The sequence below is a fragment of the Coenobita brevimanus genome, chromosome 84, assembly GCF_032717465.1.
Source record: "Coenobita brevimanus isolate Jiangsu-jjx chromosome 84, ASM3271746v2, whole genome shotgun sequence".
In the NCBI taxonomy this organism is placed as follows: domain Eukaryota; kingdom Metazoa; phylum Arthropoda; class Malacostraca; order Decapoda; family Coenobitidae; genus Coenobita; species Coenobita brevimanus.
In genome coordinates this window covers 50841048-50857443 of record NC_137037.1, presented here as the reverse complement: position 1 = coordinate 50857443, position 16396 = coordinate 50841048, and the positions used below count along the sequence as shown (strand labels likewise).

The window sequence follows — 16396 nt, the reverse complement described above, 5'->3', positions numbered from 1 at the left end:
CACTACATTGAATGAGTGAATAGTCCTTCTCTTTAGCACCCCATATTTCACTGTTATACAATATGACACTCTATGCACCAAACACTTTTTCTGTGAGGACAGTGAAAGCACTCAAGAAATCAGAATAGGTAACAGGTGTTTGAACTTATTCCACCCACTTTGAACCCTGTCAGTGATGCTTTGCTTGGCACTGCCCCCCCGCCCCCACCCCTACACCAATAACATTGCCCTCCAAAGATCCATGTGAAACAGTCTGGAACAAAAAATATTGTATCCTTCTATAAGTCTATTTATTTATCTGTGTTTATGTCTGTTTAACTCTGTCTGTCTGTTTTTCCATAGCCAAGTGTCTCAGTGCTATAAGGGGTGGCCACAGACATTGCTTCCAGGTCACCCTGTTCTTTGCCCTCCTTCACCCTGTCTGCCCTTCTTCCAGCTCTTCCACCCCCCTCTCCTCTGCTCATACCTCTCCCCACCTGATCCTTTCATATCATCGTCAGTCTCCCCTCTCCCCCTCCCCCTCGCTTTTATAAACACACTCTTAGCCAATCTCACATTCTCCATTCTCTCCACATGGCTAAATCATCTCAGACTTTTCCTCCTAATGCTTTCTAATACATGTGCATTAACACCACAATGCTCCTTTGCTTCCTCATTTCTCAGTCTTTCTGTAGGATGTGGTCATAGAGTATCATGTCATATATTCAGTTTGAGCATTTCTTCCTTCAGCATGGTTGTAAAATCGTTTATGGGTTTTCATAGCCAGCTTAAGAATTAGGAAGTTTTATCCATTCATCTGTTCACAAGCTAACTTTACATCAGTTTTTGTGGAATATGTAAGTTGATGTTGATGTTTTGTGTTGATAATGAATGTAAATGAGAAATTAGAGAAGAAAAATACCAATCTCAATTTTCCCCTTTTGGAACACAGGTGACTAAAGTTATGCTACTGTAATCCAAAACATTTAAGGATAGGAGACCGACCTATGCCACTGGTAGTGTTTTACATAGTAGGAAAACCTCCAGTCACTTTCATTTTTAGGACTTAAACCAAAGTGGATATGCCACAACACCTTGATCCAAGAACTCAATCACCAGACCACTAGGCATCTAAATCAAAGGGAGAACGAAGAAAAAAGTGAAAAATAATCTCTTGGTTTATTGAACACTGTGTACAGGTACCTCTCAATTTACACGAGTTTAAATTACACGTATTTTAAATAACATGACGTAAAAAATCTGTCAGTTTGTTTACATGTTTTTCTTAAAATAGCGCGATTTAAGAACAAACCAAACTTGCGTCATGGGGCACTTAATTTTTTGGCCACCAGAGATCTCACACTTTTCCTGTGCTAGAGGATGAAAAACACCATCAAACACGCATCCACTGTTGTACCAGCTTCGTGTCAACATCACTGTGCAGCCTCATCAGTGTTTTTACACCATTTTTTTTTTGTGATGTGAGCTGCCTGTGCCACCTCTGTATAGTATGTGTACTGTACATAATTCATGTGTAATTAAAGGTATGGAATTATAGTGTAACTGTATCTTATTTATGATATAGCACTCTAGAAATTTCACAGAACCTAACTCCTTCACTTAACATACATTCGTATGTGAAAATTATGTTTACTCTATCCATCATCCATTCCTATGTTTCCCTATGAGGAGCTTAGGAGCCTGGGGATAGGCAAGTTGGTCCTGATATTTAACCCGTGGATTGCACAGTTACCTTATTTTTATTCCGTCCTATGGTGTACAAAAAATGATTTTTTTTTTTGGTTTTTGTTTATTATAAACTTGAAGATAAATATCCAGGGCATCATCTGGTAAAAAAAAAAAAAAAATCTCTGTCTTCGCATAGCACCATGCGTAAGTTTGCGTAGGGGTGTAGTGAAAAAATATATACAGTAGCCTCCCAACTAACGCGAGTTCAAAAAAATGCGTTTTCGTTTTAACACGAACTAATATTTAAGGAGATATGTTTAACTAACAAGGGTTTCTCGATTTAATGCGGCTTTACATGTACGTGATGGTTTCACATCAGCCGCGCGCGCCTTGGACAGTCCCGAGCTGCTAGACCGTGTGTGGCAGTTTATGCATAAATACTTTTTTTTTTTTTTTTTTTAAACTGGTTTTATTCGAACTTTGGTATTCAAAAATGAAGTTTGGCCCCATTCTGAGCAATTTGGCTTATTTTTGGACAAAATTTGGCCAGGAAAGTGATGGCAGATCTAAATTGTTACAAGTTGATGCTGCAGAACAGAAAGAAGAAAACCACTCAGACCAAGATAGAGCAGTTCTTTATGAAGAAGACAGAAACCTTTAGGGAGTTATCTTCATCATCAGTAGCACAGGAGTCAGAGGAAGAGGAAGAGGAAGGACAGCAGAGCGAGGAGGGACAACAAATTTAGGGAGGGGAGCGGCGGGAGGTGGGGGAGCTGGGTGAGGAGGAACAGCAGCAGACGATGAGTAATGCATAGATGAAGTGAGGCTGTGTGTTGTTAATGTTTGTGACCTACTTACCATAATGAAAATGTTGCTTTTACTGTAGTGTTTTTATGACCTACTAATACATTAATAATGTTGAACTTTCACAATGCCGTGAATGAAGCAGAATTGAAAGAAAATCCACGTAAAAAACGAAAACAGTACTGTATGTATTTGGGGAGAAGTAAACAACGCTTCGACCCAACTAGGGCTCAAATGTTGTTTATTTCTCCCCAAATATACTGTTTTTGTTTTTTACGTGGATTTTCTTTTAAAATCTAAACTTTTAAGTTTAGAGTAGCATAACTCCCCAAATGGGTAGACTTTCCCAGAGTCCAGGAACATAACCCCCAATATTACCATTGTTTCTGATGGGAAAATTATGTTTAAATAACGCGTTTTTAACTAACACGACCTCTCCAAGAACCTAACCCTCAAGTTATTTGAGAGGTTACTGTATATATTTTTTTGGTTTTTGTTTATTATAAACTTGGAGATAAACATCCAGGGCATCATCTGGTGAAAAAAAAAATCTCTCCATCTTTGCATAGTGCCATGCGTAAGTTTGCACGAGGGTGGAGTAGTTAGCGGTGATGCATGGCCACTGGAAGTTTAGCACAGCCTGAGCTGTGGCTCGCATTCCACGGATTAAAGTATGTTTAAATTTCATGAAATTCAAGTTGCTCAATTTCTTCTGGAACACAATACTCACGTAAATCAAGAGGTACCTGTATTTGGCATACAGTACAGAGATCTATTGCAGGATGTGTTGTGGTGAATGTGTAGGACAAAGAAAGCATTACAAATATAGGAACAAAAATAACTCATTAAATCAAGAAAAGTAAAGGGAAATGTAACATCAGTGAATTATGGTTGGTTTGTTTTCGTGTAGTGGAACCAGCCTCTGTCACATTCAGATATTAAGTCATGGTTGCATGGGATTCAGTGAACCTTAGCTCTGAGATAGGGTAGAAACAAATCACTTTGGTTCTATCTTTGTCTTCAGCCAGATGCCATAATCCTGTAAGGGGTGGCTGTTTGTCTTTGAGTTAGTTGTTTTACAGGGAGGAGCTCTAACCCACCTCCAACCCACTTGTTGACACAGGAGATAGCTTACTAGTCAGATTTACCCTCCACTCTGACTCCATCACCTAAGCTGAAAGAAGTTATATATTTTTGTCAAGCGAGAATAAAGTGACTGCAGATATACAGTAAAAGTCTTGCAATCTGAATCGCAGGGGACCAAGGGTCTTTCAGACTGTTTTTTTTTTTTTTTTTCAGACTATTGGGAGGGACCTTTGAAAACATTAGAAATATGTACATGATCATTAAATAAACATTTAACCCTTTGGTGTTTATGGGTGTGGTGCAAATTTCACCCACTCGTTACCATTTGATGCAGGCTGCGTCTGTGCACATTTCAACCGCTTATTACCATTCAATCCCTGTTGCATCGAATGAATGGCCCAATTTTTTTGGTCATGGAATGATTTTGCATCCATTTCTGGGTGAGAACAAAGTACAACTTGCGTCCCCGTGTATCCTTCTGCCATGCTTAACCCAATCCGCACCCAGCGTCGCCCCATTGCCCCAGTCAGTGACGAGCCTTGCTCAAGTGTAAGGTCATTTAATTTCATGTTCTGTAAAATTGGCCCTAATTGGCCTACAGTAATTCTTTATAGACCAAAATGTAGCCATGTAAATTCACTATAACTTTTTCTCAGTAACATGTACCTTAAAAATTATATATCTTTGAGAAAAGACTGAAAAAACTGAAGTAAAAAAAAAATACGACATAATTTACGTTCGGCCGATCTTTTTTACAATGCCATAAGCAATTGCATTTATTCAGGATTACAGTGAAAAAAAAATTAGTTACGATTATTGAAGCATAAATGAGGGTGTGAGGATAAATTGTTTATGAAATATTGAGTCCGTGGGAACAGCACGGTGATGGGGGGGGTGGGGGGGGGCTCTCAGTGTGTGGCTTTGGGTGCTGAGGCCTGCCTCCCAAGTACTTGCTTGCGGTAGGACGCAGCCTGAGTTGAATGGTAATATAAAAGGGTGTGCGAAATAACTCCATTTTGTACAGTTTTTGTGATAGTGCATGCATAGGTGCAGTGGTATTAGAGGTAGACTGCAAAACAGTGCCGATTTTGAGTGTGCCATCCGTAAAGGAGAGCATACAGAATAAGAGAGGTAGGAACGGATTAATCTTGCTGGAGAGTCCTAAGTGTTTGGAAGTGTTTTGTTATTTGTAGGACATGATATGCATTGGAGATGGAGCTGGAGTTAGCAGCAAGGGTAGGAGTGGTTGGAAGATCAGGGAGTTGTTGCGTGACCTGACATTGAAAGGGCTCGTCCTCCATGCTAATGGGGTCCTTGAATCCAGCATTTGTTAAGAGTGTTAATGGTGTACATTAGTGAGCAGGCAGTAAAGGAGGAGGATATTCAGAGGTTCAGATGTGCAGAGATAATGATCAGATGGATGTGTAATGCATCCCTGAATGACAGGCCTGGGGGATAGGATTGCCAATGATGAGTTGAGAGGAAGGATGACAGTTGAACATACTAGTGATGTGATGAGATGGGGTAGATTGGAATGGTTTGAGCATTTGGAGAGGGTAGAGGATGACAACTGGATCCAGAAGGTGAGATATGTGAACCATGAGGGTGGAGTTGCGAGAGGCAGAATGTAAAAGACTTGGGAACAGGTTATGTAGTGTCACCTCAGGATCAAGGGACTGAATAGAGTTGCTGCCAGAGGTTGAGCAATGTGGAGAGCTACCATTAGGTGACCAAGGCCAATGCATGCATGCATGTCAGAGCCTATATAAATGAAAAATTTTTTCTCCCACCTTTTTTCAGTAAAATAGCTCTGAGAGTGATAAAAGAGTGCAGTTGGTTTAAATTGTCTTTTTAAGAAAGTTCTAACGTGATTAGCTTAGGAAAAAAAAAAGATTTACTCCCGCATTTTGATCAGTTGGGTATATAAAACCTATTTATGATTTACTGTCAGTTGATCAGGTTTATCGTCGTCATCTTTGTCGCCTTGCTTCCCCTTTGGAACTTCTGAGCTGGGAATGATTTAGAAACACCTCCAGGCTACCTTATCCTCACATACCTTTCTCAAACATTAATCTTCCTCATTCTACTTTTTCACCAATATGTTGTTCAACTTGCATCATTTAAACCACTTAAGGTCTGCCTCCACCAGCACTAACCATGATTTCACTTTCAGATTATTTTTGAGTATTTTCCTAACCCATCGTAGCACACTGTAAGCAAATTTTAAAATAACGAATAATTCATTGACAGGCTTGTAAAATAGCCATGGATTGAGTGAGAGTATATACTGATGATGGTGGTGGTGGTGGTGGTGGTGATGATGATGATGATGATGATGATGATGATGATGATGATGATGATGATGATGATGATATGCTGTACTATATCATCATTCGGAACTCACTGATGTATACAGTAAAGGATTAAAAGAGTTTATGGTACTGTAGACAACCAGAATACCCCACAGACTGTGTATGGCTGTATCTTGCCCCCCCCCCCCCCATCAAAGTTCTATAATCCATTTCATTTTAGTTAATGACCCAGGTGTAGTCAGACTTGAGGATAAATTTGACTAGTATTCAAAGGGACTCAATCTGTCATGCAGCCACAACATAATGTTGATAAAAGCAAACCCATTGTATACCTTATCATTACAAGTATGTTAACCAATTTCACTGGGGCATCAATATAATATGAATCAACTGTCTGGTTATACAGATATCCTTTGGCTCCCTCTATCCCTAGATAGAAGGATGGTGGACTGCAGGAGAAAGGCAACTTCAGCCTTTTCAGTAGTGGCACCAACATATAACTGGTTGATCTGCTGCCATTGTTACAAATATACCTTGGCTTCCTCCCTAACCATAGAAGGGTTGATTGTGGACTGCCGGAGAAGGGCATCTTCAACCTGCAGTCCACCAGGTTCATGTCCAGATGAGCTTGGGGCCACAACAACCGTTTTCAGTAGTCATTACTTTTACAGATCATGAACCTGAGTTTTCAAACTTTATGTAATATGTTAATATTCACTAATAGCATATTGGATTTCATAATTCATTTGGCATTGGTGCTACTGTATATGCATAATGTAATTACAAACTGAACCCTCTGTTAATGAAGGTGAAAACAATTATGTGCACCTGTGTTGTGTAATAATTAGCAGTATGCCCAGTGCACTTGAAAGCAATCTGTTGTACTGTGTATCATTGACTGGTCCTGCGTTCAGCGTAATATTGCTTCAGTAAATGTTAAAAATCAGTCATTTTTAAATGAGCAAGTCAGACCATTGTATATTAGTATATTTATGCCATTAGCAATCATACTCTGCTCTGTTGTCAAAGGTTCTCAAAAAATACCATAATAAATTGATAAAAAAGGAATAGGTAATGCATGCCATGAGATGTGTTAAGTTTTAGAGTTTAATATTTTTACCATATAACAGTTTTTCATAAAAAACTTTGATCTCATTATATAGTACCTAACAATAAGCATCAGTATGTCTCATCATAACATAGGGACTTGGCTAGGGAGGCTACCGAGCACCTCTTCTTTAAGTGATTTATTTTGCCTTCATGTGGTGGCACCAATATACTCAACTCTTTTTGTCCCCAAAAAGAAGGATAATGGACTGCGGAAGGAGGGTATCTTCAGCCTGCAGTCCATTGGGTTCACAACAACAGTTCTTAGATATGTTATTGATGTCTCCTGGCTATCAACACAGGCTACATAAATAACATACAGTACAAGAGAATATCCATATGCCATAATGCAGAAATAAACCAGTAAGGAAAGGGTCCCAGGTGGCCTCTTTAACAAACAAAACCCAGGCCTTAATAATACCATAGACCATTGAGCACACAACCATCATAGGAAAAACAAAAAGTGTATTGTAAATCATACAATAAGTAAAAAGTGCCTGTCGAAGTTACCTCACGTCTTGGAGTAAAAAGGGTGAAACTTTTATTTATTGCTTTTTGTGGTGTCAAAAAATAAAATGCGATAAACCAATGTACAAACACATACAATAGCTACTGTACTGACTGTCTGGCTAGGTGAAGCATGCAAGAAGAGAAGCCTCATATCCAAGGGTCATATTCTGGTGGGCTTAGGAGGTTTCTAGCACTTCTTGTATAGTGATACCATTTGAATACTACACCCTGTTATTCTCTTGTATGTTATTTATCTCTTCTGTTGTGGGCATAGATTTATTAAATAACATACAAGTCTGTCCATGGAGTAATGCCAAATGTTCCATAATGAATTCTATCTATCTATAGCCCGACGCCCTAATCCTGCAAGGGGTGGCTGCAGACAAAACGCCTCCAAGTCGCTCTGTCACCCACCATTTGATTACCCTCCCCCCAACTCACCCCCCCCTCCCTCATATACCTCTCAGCTCCATCCCTCCACTGAATTAATGAATTAACCGAGAAAATGGAGGTTAGACAGTGGATATTTTTTTCTTAAATCCCTATGACACCTTTGAAATTCCTTCATGGAAAATTGTGAAAAAATAATAAAATAAAATAAAAATAAAAGTCACTCCATGAAGGAACTCTGTGAAGGTGCCATTTGTCCAAAATCCATTACTTTATCCACCATTTTCTCATTATTATTCCGCATTCCCCCGTGGAGCTTCTTACATAAAGATTAGCATGCCATACACGGAAATAAACTGGTAGGAAAATGATGCTGAGGAGCCTTCTAAACTGACAAGAATATGGACCCAGGTGTGAGGATTCATCAACCTCTTCAGTCCTGTTGCACTAATTTATCATATTCTTGCTGTTGCCAGATGATTTTACTCAAATTAGCAGAGCCCCCTATGGTGAAGGTGGTTAATGAAGGTTGTATCTAATCCTTCCAGTCTGAAAAATATCCCCCGAGTTGAGTATAACTGGACATAGCAAGAATAAGACAAAATGTCATTGGAATGAAGAGGTAAGTATTGTGGAAACATGGAGGAAATGCAACATCATCCTGCCCTGAGCTTAACCTCCTCAGTCCAGTTATGTATTTTTCCAGTTTGTTTGTGCAACTTAAACAATTATATTCAGGTTAGGAGAGACTTTTCACACTGTGGGGGTTAGATAAAAGTCTTCATCAACTTCCTCACTTGTAGAAGACTTTTCTAAGCTGAGTAAAATGATTTGTAAGTAGCAAAAATAAGATGGAAAAGTACATCATCAGATTGTTGGAGTTTAGGGAATCTCCCAGGATTTTGCAAGTTTAAAAAGGGACAGTACACAGTGTATAAATAAGCAGAAACTACAACATACAGAAACCTGGGATGTTACAGGTTCTTCCAAAAGTAATGCAGGGATTTCAGGTAAGTGTGAGAGGCATAAAACATATTGCAGTATGGTGTACATCAATTCTGACGTGATTCAGAAATATTAAGAATGTATAAAAATCTAAATATTGTAGAATTCTGTCAATTTTGGTCAAAGCCTTGTGGGTATGATTTTATTCCTCACACTCATCTGAAATCCCTAAGCTAGTTTTGGCAGACCCTGTACTGTGCTCAGCTGAGATAGCACTTTCCTCCATTAGTACAAACAACCATAACAGAAGAAAAAATATAGAAATATATAAATAAGGACAGAAATTCTGTTCTACACAATTAACGCAGAACATAATGAAATCATAACTTTACATAATATTTTGTATAATGAAAAAAAAAAATCAGTATTGCACCAGTCTAAATCCAAACCAGGAGCAGAGGGATCAAAAATTATTAATTGTAGCTGTGAGTTATGGAATACAATATTAGCTCATACTGGGTAAAAAAGTAGTTATGTTGGAAATTATTATCATAACATGTTTGGATTCTATGTATTGTTGAGGAATTTGGGTCAACTCCTGGTTTGCTGTAATAAACTATATTATGTCTGTGCAAGTGATGATAATACACATACTCATCTTACAGAGACATGGCTGTGTAAAGGGGAGGCTAATAAGTAAAACAGTTCCTGGTGATTGGCATTATAATGTGCACCACTTAACAGTTTCAGCCTCATGAATGCATCTATGCATGGACTTTTTGTCTGCATTTAGAGCAAAATTTGCAGTGCTTGTAGCATTGTAACACTTTTTTAAAAAGTGATTTGTCTGGGATGGTAACACTGTGTGGGCTAGGAAAGTTCAAAACCTGATATATTGCTATGAGCATATTGAAACTCCTTCACCTCCCTGGTGTAGTACTGTATTTGCATCCTTATGGGAATACATGGAAAACAGTTGGCTGTGACTGAAAGAGTTAATGTTTTATAGACACATACTGCCTGGAAGTGTTCAGTTGAGAAGAAACTCTAAGAAAGATCAAAGAAGACTAAAGAGAGCAAATGCCTTCTTCCAGGAACCAAGAGGAAGGTTATGGCCATCATCTGGTTTGTCATTAATTAAATAAGCACAAAATCCTCCACAACCATATATATATATATATATATATATATATATATATATATATATATATATATATATTTGCCACACTATTTTACCATACTGTACAAAACTGTTACCCGATACTGTATATGCCTTTGGCAACTTGAAGAGGACGAGTTCCCATCTTATGGGGACTTGTGGGAAAAATACTGTAACAATGCAGTTTTTAATTATTGTGCATTACACCTTTAGATGCCATTTCATTCTTTATGGAGAATGCTACCTAATCACTTAACTAGGACATGACATTTTTCAGTTCTGCATAGGAGTACAGTGGCAGTGCCAGATTTACAAAAAAACATTTTTTTTTCCCCCCACCAGTGTACAGTACTGTATATGCTTTAGTTTGACCAATCTTTATGCCCCTTGTTAACAGCCATGTCATAGCTATGTGTCTTACAACTGCACTTGTGACTAGATCAGCCAACTAAAATTTGCACTGAGACCTAAATTAATTTAATTTTTGTCATATATATTATGACACATTCAGAAAGCCTAACATCTCCTTTATATAAATACATAAAGACTACAACAGCTTTGCTGATTATTCAGAAAACATGAAAGTAATTTGATTCATTTATATGAGGATACATGAGAGTGTTAGGTAATTCACCGTTATCAAAACAGACAAAAATATTTAGCAGTTTCATAAATGAACTAAACCCTTTGAGCCCGGCAACCTCTTTTTCATTTTATTTTTGCCATTTCATAATTTGATTCAGCTTAGGATACTTTTTCAAACTGGAGAGGTTAGATGTAGCATTAATAAACCCCATCAGTATGAGAGACATTTCCTAAGTCAAATAAAATCATGTACCAGCATTAAAAATAATTTAAAATGATGTCACTTGGATTCATAGGGCTTAATACTGGATTCATAGGGCATACTAGACAATGTAGAATGTTAGTTGATTCTTACTGAGATTAATGAAGATTTGGAACATTCTGAAATGAGCATAATAAAAGAAGGGAAACATATAGCTGATTCTTAATGAGCTTAATAGAGAAGACAAATGTTAGCTGATTCCGTCACAGTTTTTACGACTTGGTCACCTTGATGGTGATGCCCTCGTCCTCCTCATCCTCCTCCGCCATCATGCTCAGCCGCTTTTTTTCGTCCTCGTTGATGGCATCTCGCTTGTTGCCGCGCTTCCTTGTGCTGTTGGGAAGACTGGATTAACACATCCACTCTAAGGACCCTTTTCTAGATGGTATAGGATGGTTCGTAGCACTGATTCCTAGTGATTTATTTTGCATATTACACCTTAACATTCTCATATGTCAAATGTCATTTAGATATTGACAAACAATATGCATTACTAATATACTATATTACTACTAGGGGATTCTTAGGTGTCACTTGCAGAATAAATTGCTAAGATAGAGCACTTATGAAATGTTGAGCCACATAAAATACGACCCCTATTTTTAAACACCACTCCAGTTTCAAAATATACAGCATAGAATTTATATTGAATAGAGCAGTTGAATTATTAAAGAAAAGCTGGTATTAGAAATTTTATAAATTTATCAAAGCTGAATGACAGAACACTTATGTGTAAGATACAGAAACATGTGCAGTCATAGGTTAATGTGTATGGTTATGAGAAAAGAAAAATAACATGCTGAAGATTTAATTTTGGCAATATTAATACACTTGTTTAGTAAGGTATAAATCTGATCTAACAAGTATATTAATTGGTGCATTAATTGTTAGAACAGCATTGTACAGTAAAGTATTATAAACAGTTATTATATATGGGCCTACATGGCAACAAATACAAAAATATAACTGAAGAAATATGGACATTAGCAAAAGAAAGGGGGTGCCCAGTACTGTATATGGTACAGTACAGAATTTTGGTGTGTATTAACCCACAGATCCTTGTCATGTCTCTTTCATTTTATTCTTGGCATCTAATGATTTTATTCAACTTACAATAAACTTCTGAAACTGGAGGGGTTAGATACAGTGATCCCTTGGTTATCATGCACTTGGTTTTAGTGATTTTTGCTATCACAGCAAGATGAAAATCAGCACTTCTGCTGTTATCGCACATTTTTCAGCTCTAAAACACTTATTGTGCACCTGAGATGGTTTCTGCTGACAGTGATGGTGCAGTATCTGTTGTTTCTGATGGCTTTGAGGGATTCAAAGATGAGACTACCTGAGGAGTTAATCCTAGGTGGTGAAGACTACTATTTCTCCATCCCCTAGCCTCAGAATCCCATTCCTTCTAGCTCATCTTAGGTCTCTGTGTTGTATATGTTTCTTCCTTATTGTGTTCTTTTCGTGATGTTATAATAACCTAACCATGCCTCTGTGTTTCTGATACCATAACGGCATGTGTGTATTTAGTGAGTATAAATTGTTGTAAAAGGGAAAATTTGGGTTCATGAATGGGGTGCCTGGTATCAGTTAGGATAAATCCCATAGATTCTGTGTTTTTGTTATCACTTAGTTTTGTTATCATGCTTTAGGCTCAGTACCAGTTACGCACAATAACCAAGAGATCACTGTAGAGCATTATTAAACCCATTCAGTGTGAAGCCTTCCTAGTGATGAATAAAATCATATGGCAGCAACAAGAATAAACTATAAAAGACATCACTTGGATTCAAAGCGTTGAGGAAGGACTGGTTAGAATTAAAACATTATCAGCATTGAACTGTCATGATGGTTATTTACAAATACAATATAGAGGACCGTACAATACATATTACTCTGCATGCACACAGCTTGTTTTCTCGGAGTTTTTGACTCAGTGCTCAAAGCATAGGTAGATACATGTGTCCTACAGCTTTTATGAAACTGTATATTTGATGGAATGGTGGTGGAGCACTTGGGTCAGAACACACATTGGCCTATGCAGTATACTTCAAGTCGTAGAGGCAACCAGAGTTTTTTTCTTATATAAAATGCTACCAGGGCCATAGGTTGGTCTCCTACTCTTAAACTGGACTGCATTAATTTAGGCTTGGACCCCAACAATATGAAGGGATCTGTAGGAAACTGGTAATTACCATCTTGACCCTAATTTGCTTATTGCCCATTTAGAACTTATCAAGTATGGCTGTGACAAGAAATCCATAAATGTGTTTTTTACCATTTAGTATTCACTCTCTTCACGCCAAAATTCTCTCCCTTAGGTACTGGTACCAATACTCCTTTAGTCTGTCTTTTCACTTCATACTCATTGCTGAAATCAGCATGAAAACTCACATTGTACTGTTTAAAGTACCCTCCCACCCACACCCCTGTTTACTGATCACCATAATCACAGATCATTCTCCTGGGTGGCCAGACCCCTTGTGATTCTAATCCATTTTTTACTCCATCATTTTTCCCTCCTTTCATATCTGTCTGTTTATCTGCATCCAGATGTCTTAATCCCAAAAGGGGTGGTCACAAACAAGTCACATCACCGTCACCCTATCCTTCACCATGTGGCTGCCTTCCCACTCTCATTCACATGTCTCCATCTGTCCCTCCATCTCACACCACCCTCATTCATGTGTCTCTCCACTCATCGCTCCATCTCACACCACCCTCATTCATGTGTCTCTCTACTCATCACTCCATCTCACACCACCCTCATTAATATGTCTCTCCACTCATCCCTCCATCTCACACCACCCTCATTCATGTGTCTCTCTACTCATCCTTCCAACTCGCATCACCCTCATTCATATGTCTCTCCATTCATCCCTCCATCTGACACCACCCTCATTCATGTCTCTTCACTCATCCCTCCATCTGACACCACCCTCATTCATATGTCTCTCAACTCATCCCTCCATCTGACACCACCCTCATTCATATGTCTCTATGCTCGTCCCTCCATCTCACACCACCCTCATTCATATACCTTTCTACCCAATCCTTTCACCTCATCCTCAGTCTCCCCGTCCTCCTCCTTCTCTCTGCTTCCATTCATTCTCTAACCTCTCCTCACTTCAGGTCACCCCCTCCAATTTACCTGTACATCCTCATCAATTTATTACATCTCTGAAAGTGAAAGATGGATAATTTTACCCTGCTAAAGTACACTGAACATCCATCCTTTGTAACTGTCACCTTCTCATGATGGTTACCAAGACATTCCACATCATACTGAAACTGAGATCTCTTACAGTACATCAGTATTCACAAAGACACAGTTGCTTATGATGGATTGAATACAGTTTGCCCCAGGAAATGCGTGAGAAACTTCCAGAGGCTATCCTTGGGCTACGTTTCAGTAAAAAATGCTATATCAACATGGGTCCATTCTCAGCCATTGAGAGCTACAATTACTGATGACCTTATGGGTGAATTATGAAGGAGACTGTTTTCAACACTAAAGTCTTCAATAAATGTAGTACCCTCAGTTGGAACTGGACCCCTGATGATATAGCATTTTTTAACCCAAATTTGCCAAAGAATAACAGTAAATTTCTCATGCATTCCCCAGGTCAGCCGGTGCATAATTTTGGGAGTTGATCTTGAACAGTTCTATGTAATATTAAAAATAACTACATTTAAATCAGCCTCAAAAAAAGAAATATCTATCCTTTGAGAACTGATTCACTTCGAGATTACCAATTTATATCCTTATGTGCAGTAAATATTTTGTAATGTCATTAAAAAGATTATGGCATGCAAAACCTTCTCTTTAAATGGTTTTGTAAACAAATAACCAAACTATATCCTGAAATGCAATCACCATAAATTCTTGATGTACCTAAAAATATTAAATTGAAAAATTATACATTAAATTCAGAAGTACAGCATAGTAGGTAATATAGCTTCAGAAATAATGTTAGCAGGACTACTTGATAAATTTACCATGAGAACTATTCTTTCAACACTATAATTAGAATTTAGTAAGAAATATTTAAAGTGAACACTATGATTAGCACTAGCTCAGTGGAAGATATATATAATTAAACTGGTAGAATTAACAGAAATGTAACTAAAGTACAGAAAATATACTTATATATATATATATATATATATATATATATATATATATATATATATATATATACAGTCAAGTTGCCTATGGCGTGGACTTCTATGCCGTGGTTTTATATTGACATGGCAAGGTGAAAAAAAAAAAAAGTAGAAGAAGAAGAAGAACCACGCGCAATAAATACCTATGGCATGGGGGCGCCACAGGGTTTGAAACGCGCCTCTTGCCTCGGAACCCCCCAACCCTACCCGTTCTACTTTAGCACTATTGTCATTGGAGTTAGGTACGTTCTGTATTTTATGCCCTTAAAGGCCTTTATTTTTTATTGTTTAGTGTTTAATTTGTGTGTAATACATGCATTGACTGACTGCTTGATTGTGTGCCTGTGTAAAGTGGGGGAATATGGGGAAGTGGGGTGAAAAGGGGGACTTTGGGCAAACGTCCAGAACCAGATTTCATTTTTCCCACAGGTTTAGTTATTTGTATGCCACGGTTTTCTATGGCGCAGGCTTGGCCCAAAACCAATTAGCTGCGCCTTAGGCAACTTGACTGCATATATATATATATATATATATATATATATATATATATATATATATATATATATATATATATATATATATATATCTGTCTATCTATCTATATATATATATGCTTTTTGTTTATTGGGATATTATTAATAGATACTGCATACATAAACATTTAAGATGGTTATCAATATACATATACATTCAATATGGTTATGAATACACACACGTTGAATATGGTTCAAAATCTGACGAGGACCTAGCAGCTGTGGCATTTATGTAGAGTATGTGAGTGCAAGCTGAACGTGCAAGGCAATAATACACTACAAGCAACACAAAGCTGGGCATGCAAAGACAGAGAGTGCTATACAGGCTACACACAGAGTTGTTAGTTTCTTGATGTTCAAAATAGGTAGGAAAACATGAATACTGTACATCCATTTTTTTGCAGGTGAGCTTATTCATTTATTATTGGCCAGTCAGACAAAATCAAGAGATTGTTTACAGTGGCTGCAGTAAAAAGCATTTTTCTTATACTGTTGGCACCAAAATTGAAGATATATATTATCTAGGAGCCACAAAGACACATACGATGGATTCTATCAGAACTATGATTTGTTTTTCCAAGAAGAATGAGAACAAGAGAGAGCAGAGTCCTCCCATGTTTCTTGTTCCACCTACCAAAATAAATGCTGGTTATGAGAGGAAAAATGTTGTAAAAGTATGTTAAGTGGGAAGAACGAGGAAATGAAAGTGTGGCAGTAGCCCAAATCTTTAGTTCTTCCTGCACTTACAAATATGTTGCTCCAGAAAGTTGATTGTAAATATTTTTTTGAGAATTCCACATCAGAGTGGCTACAGCAAATGCAGTCTGCCTCTTCCTTAATCTATCACTAATCATTATTGCTACAA

General features: G+C 37.8%; 1 protein-coding gene across 5 annotated transcripts in view; it reads right to left on the bottom strand.

Moving 5' to 3' along the window:
* Ndae1 (Na[+]-driven anion exchanger 1) overlaps positions 1-16396 on the bottom strand; it is a 265601-nt gene that overhangs the window by 4481 nt on the left and 244724 nt on the right. For all 5 annotated transcript variants that reach the window (XM_080280219.1, XM_080280220.1, XM_080280223.1 and 2 more), the window contains one exon: positions 11056-11161. In XM_080280219.1, the coding sequence (XP_080136345.1) occupies positions 11056-11161 (106 nt within the window). The remainder of the gene's footprint in view (positions 1-11055; positions 11162-16396) is intronic.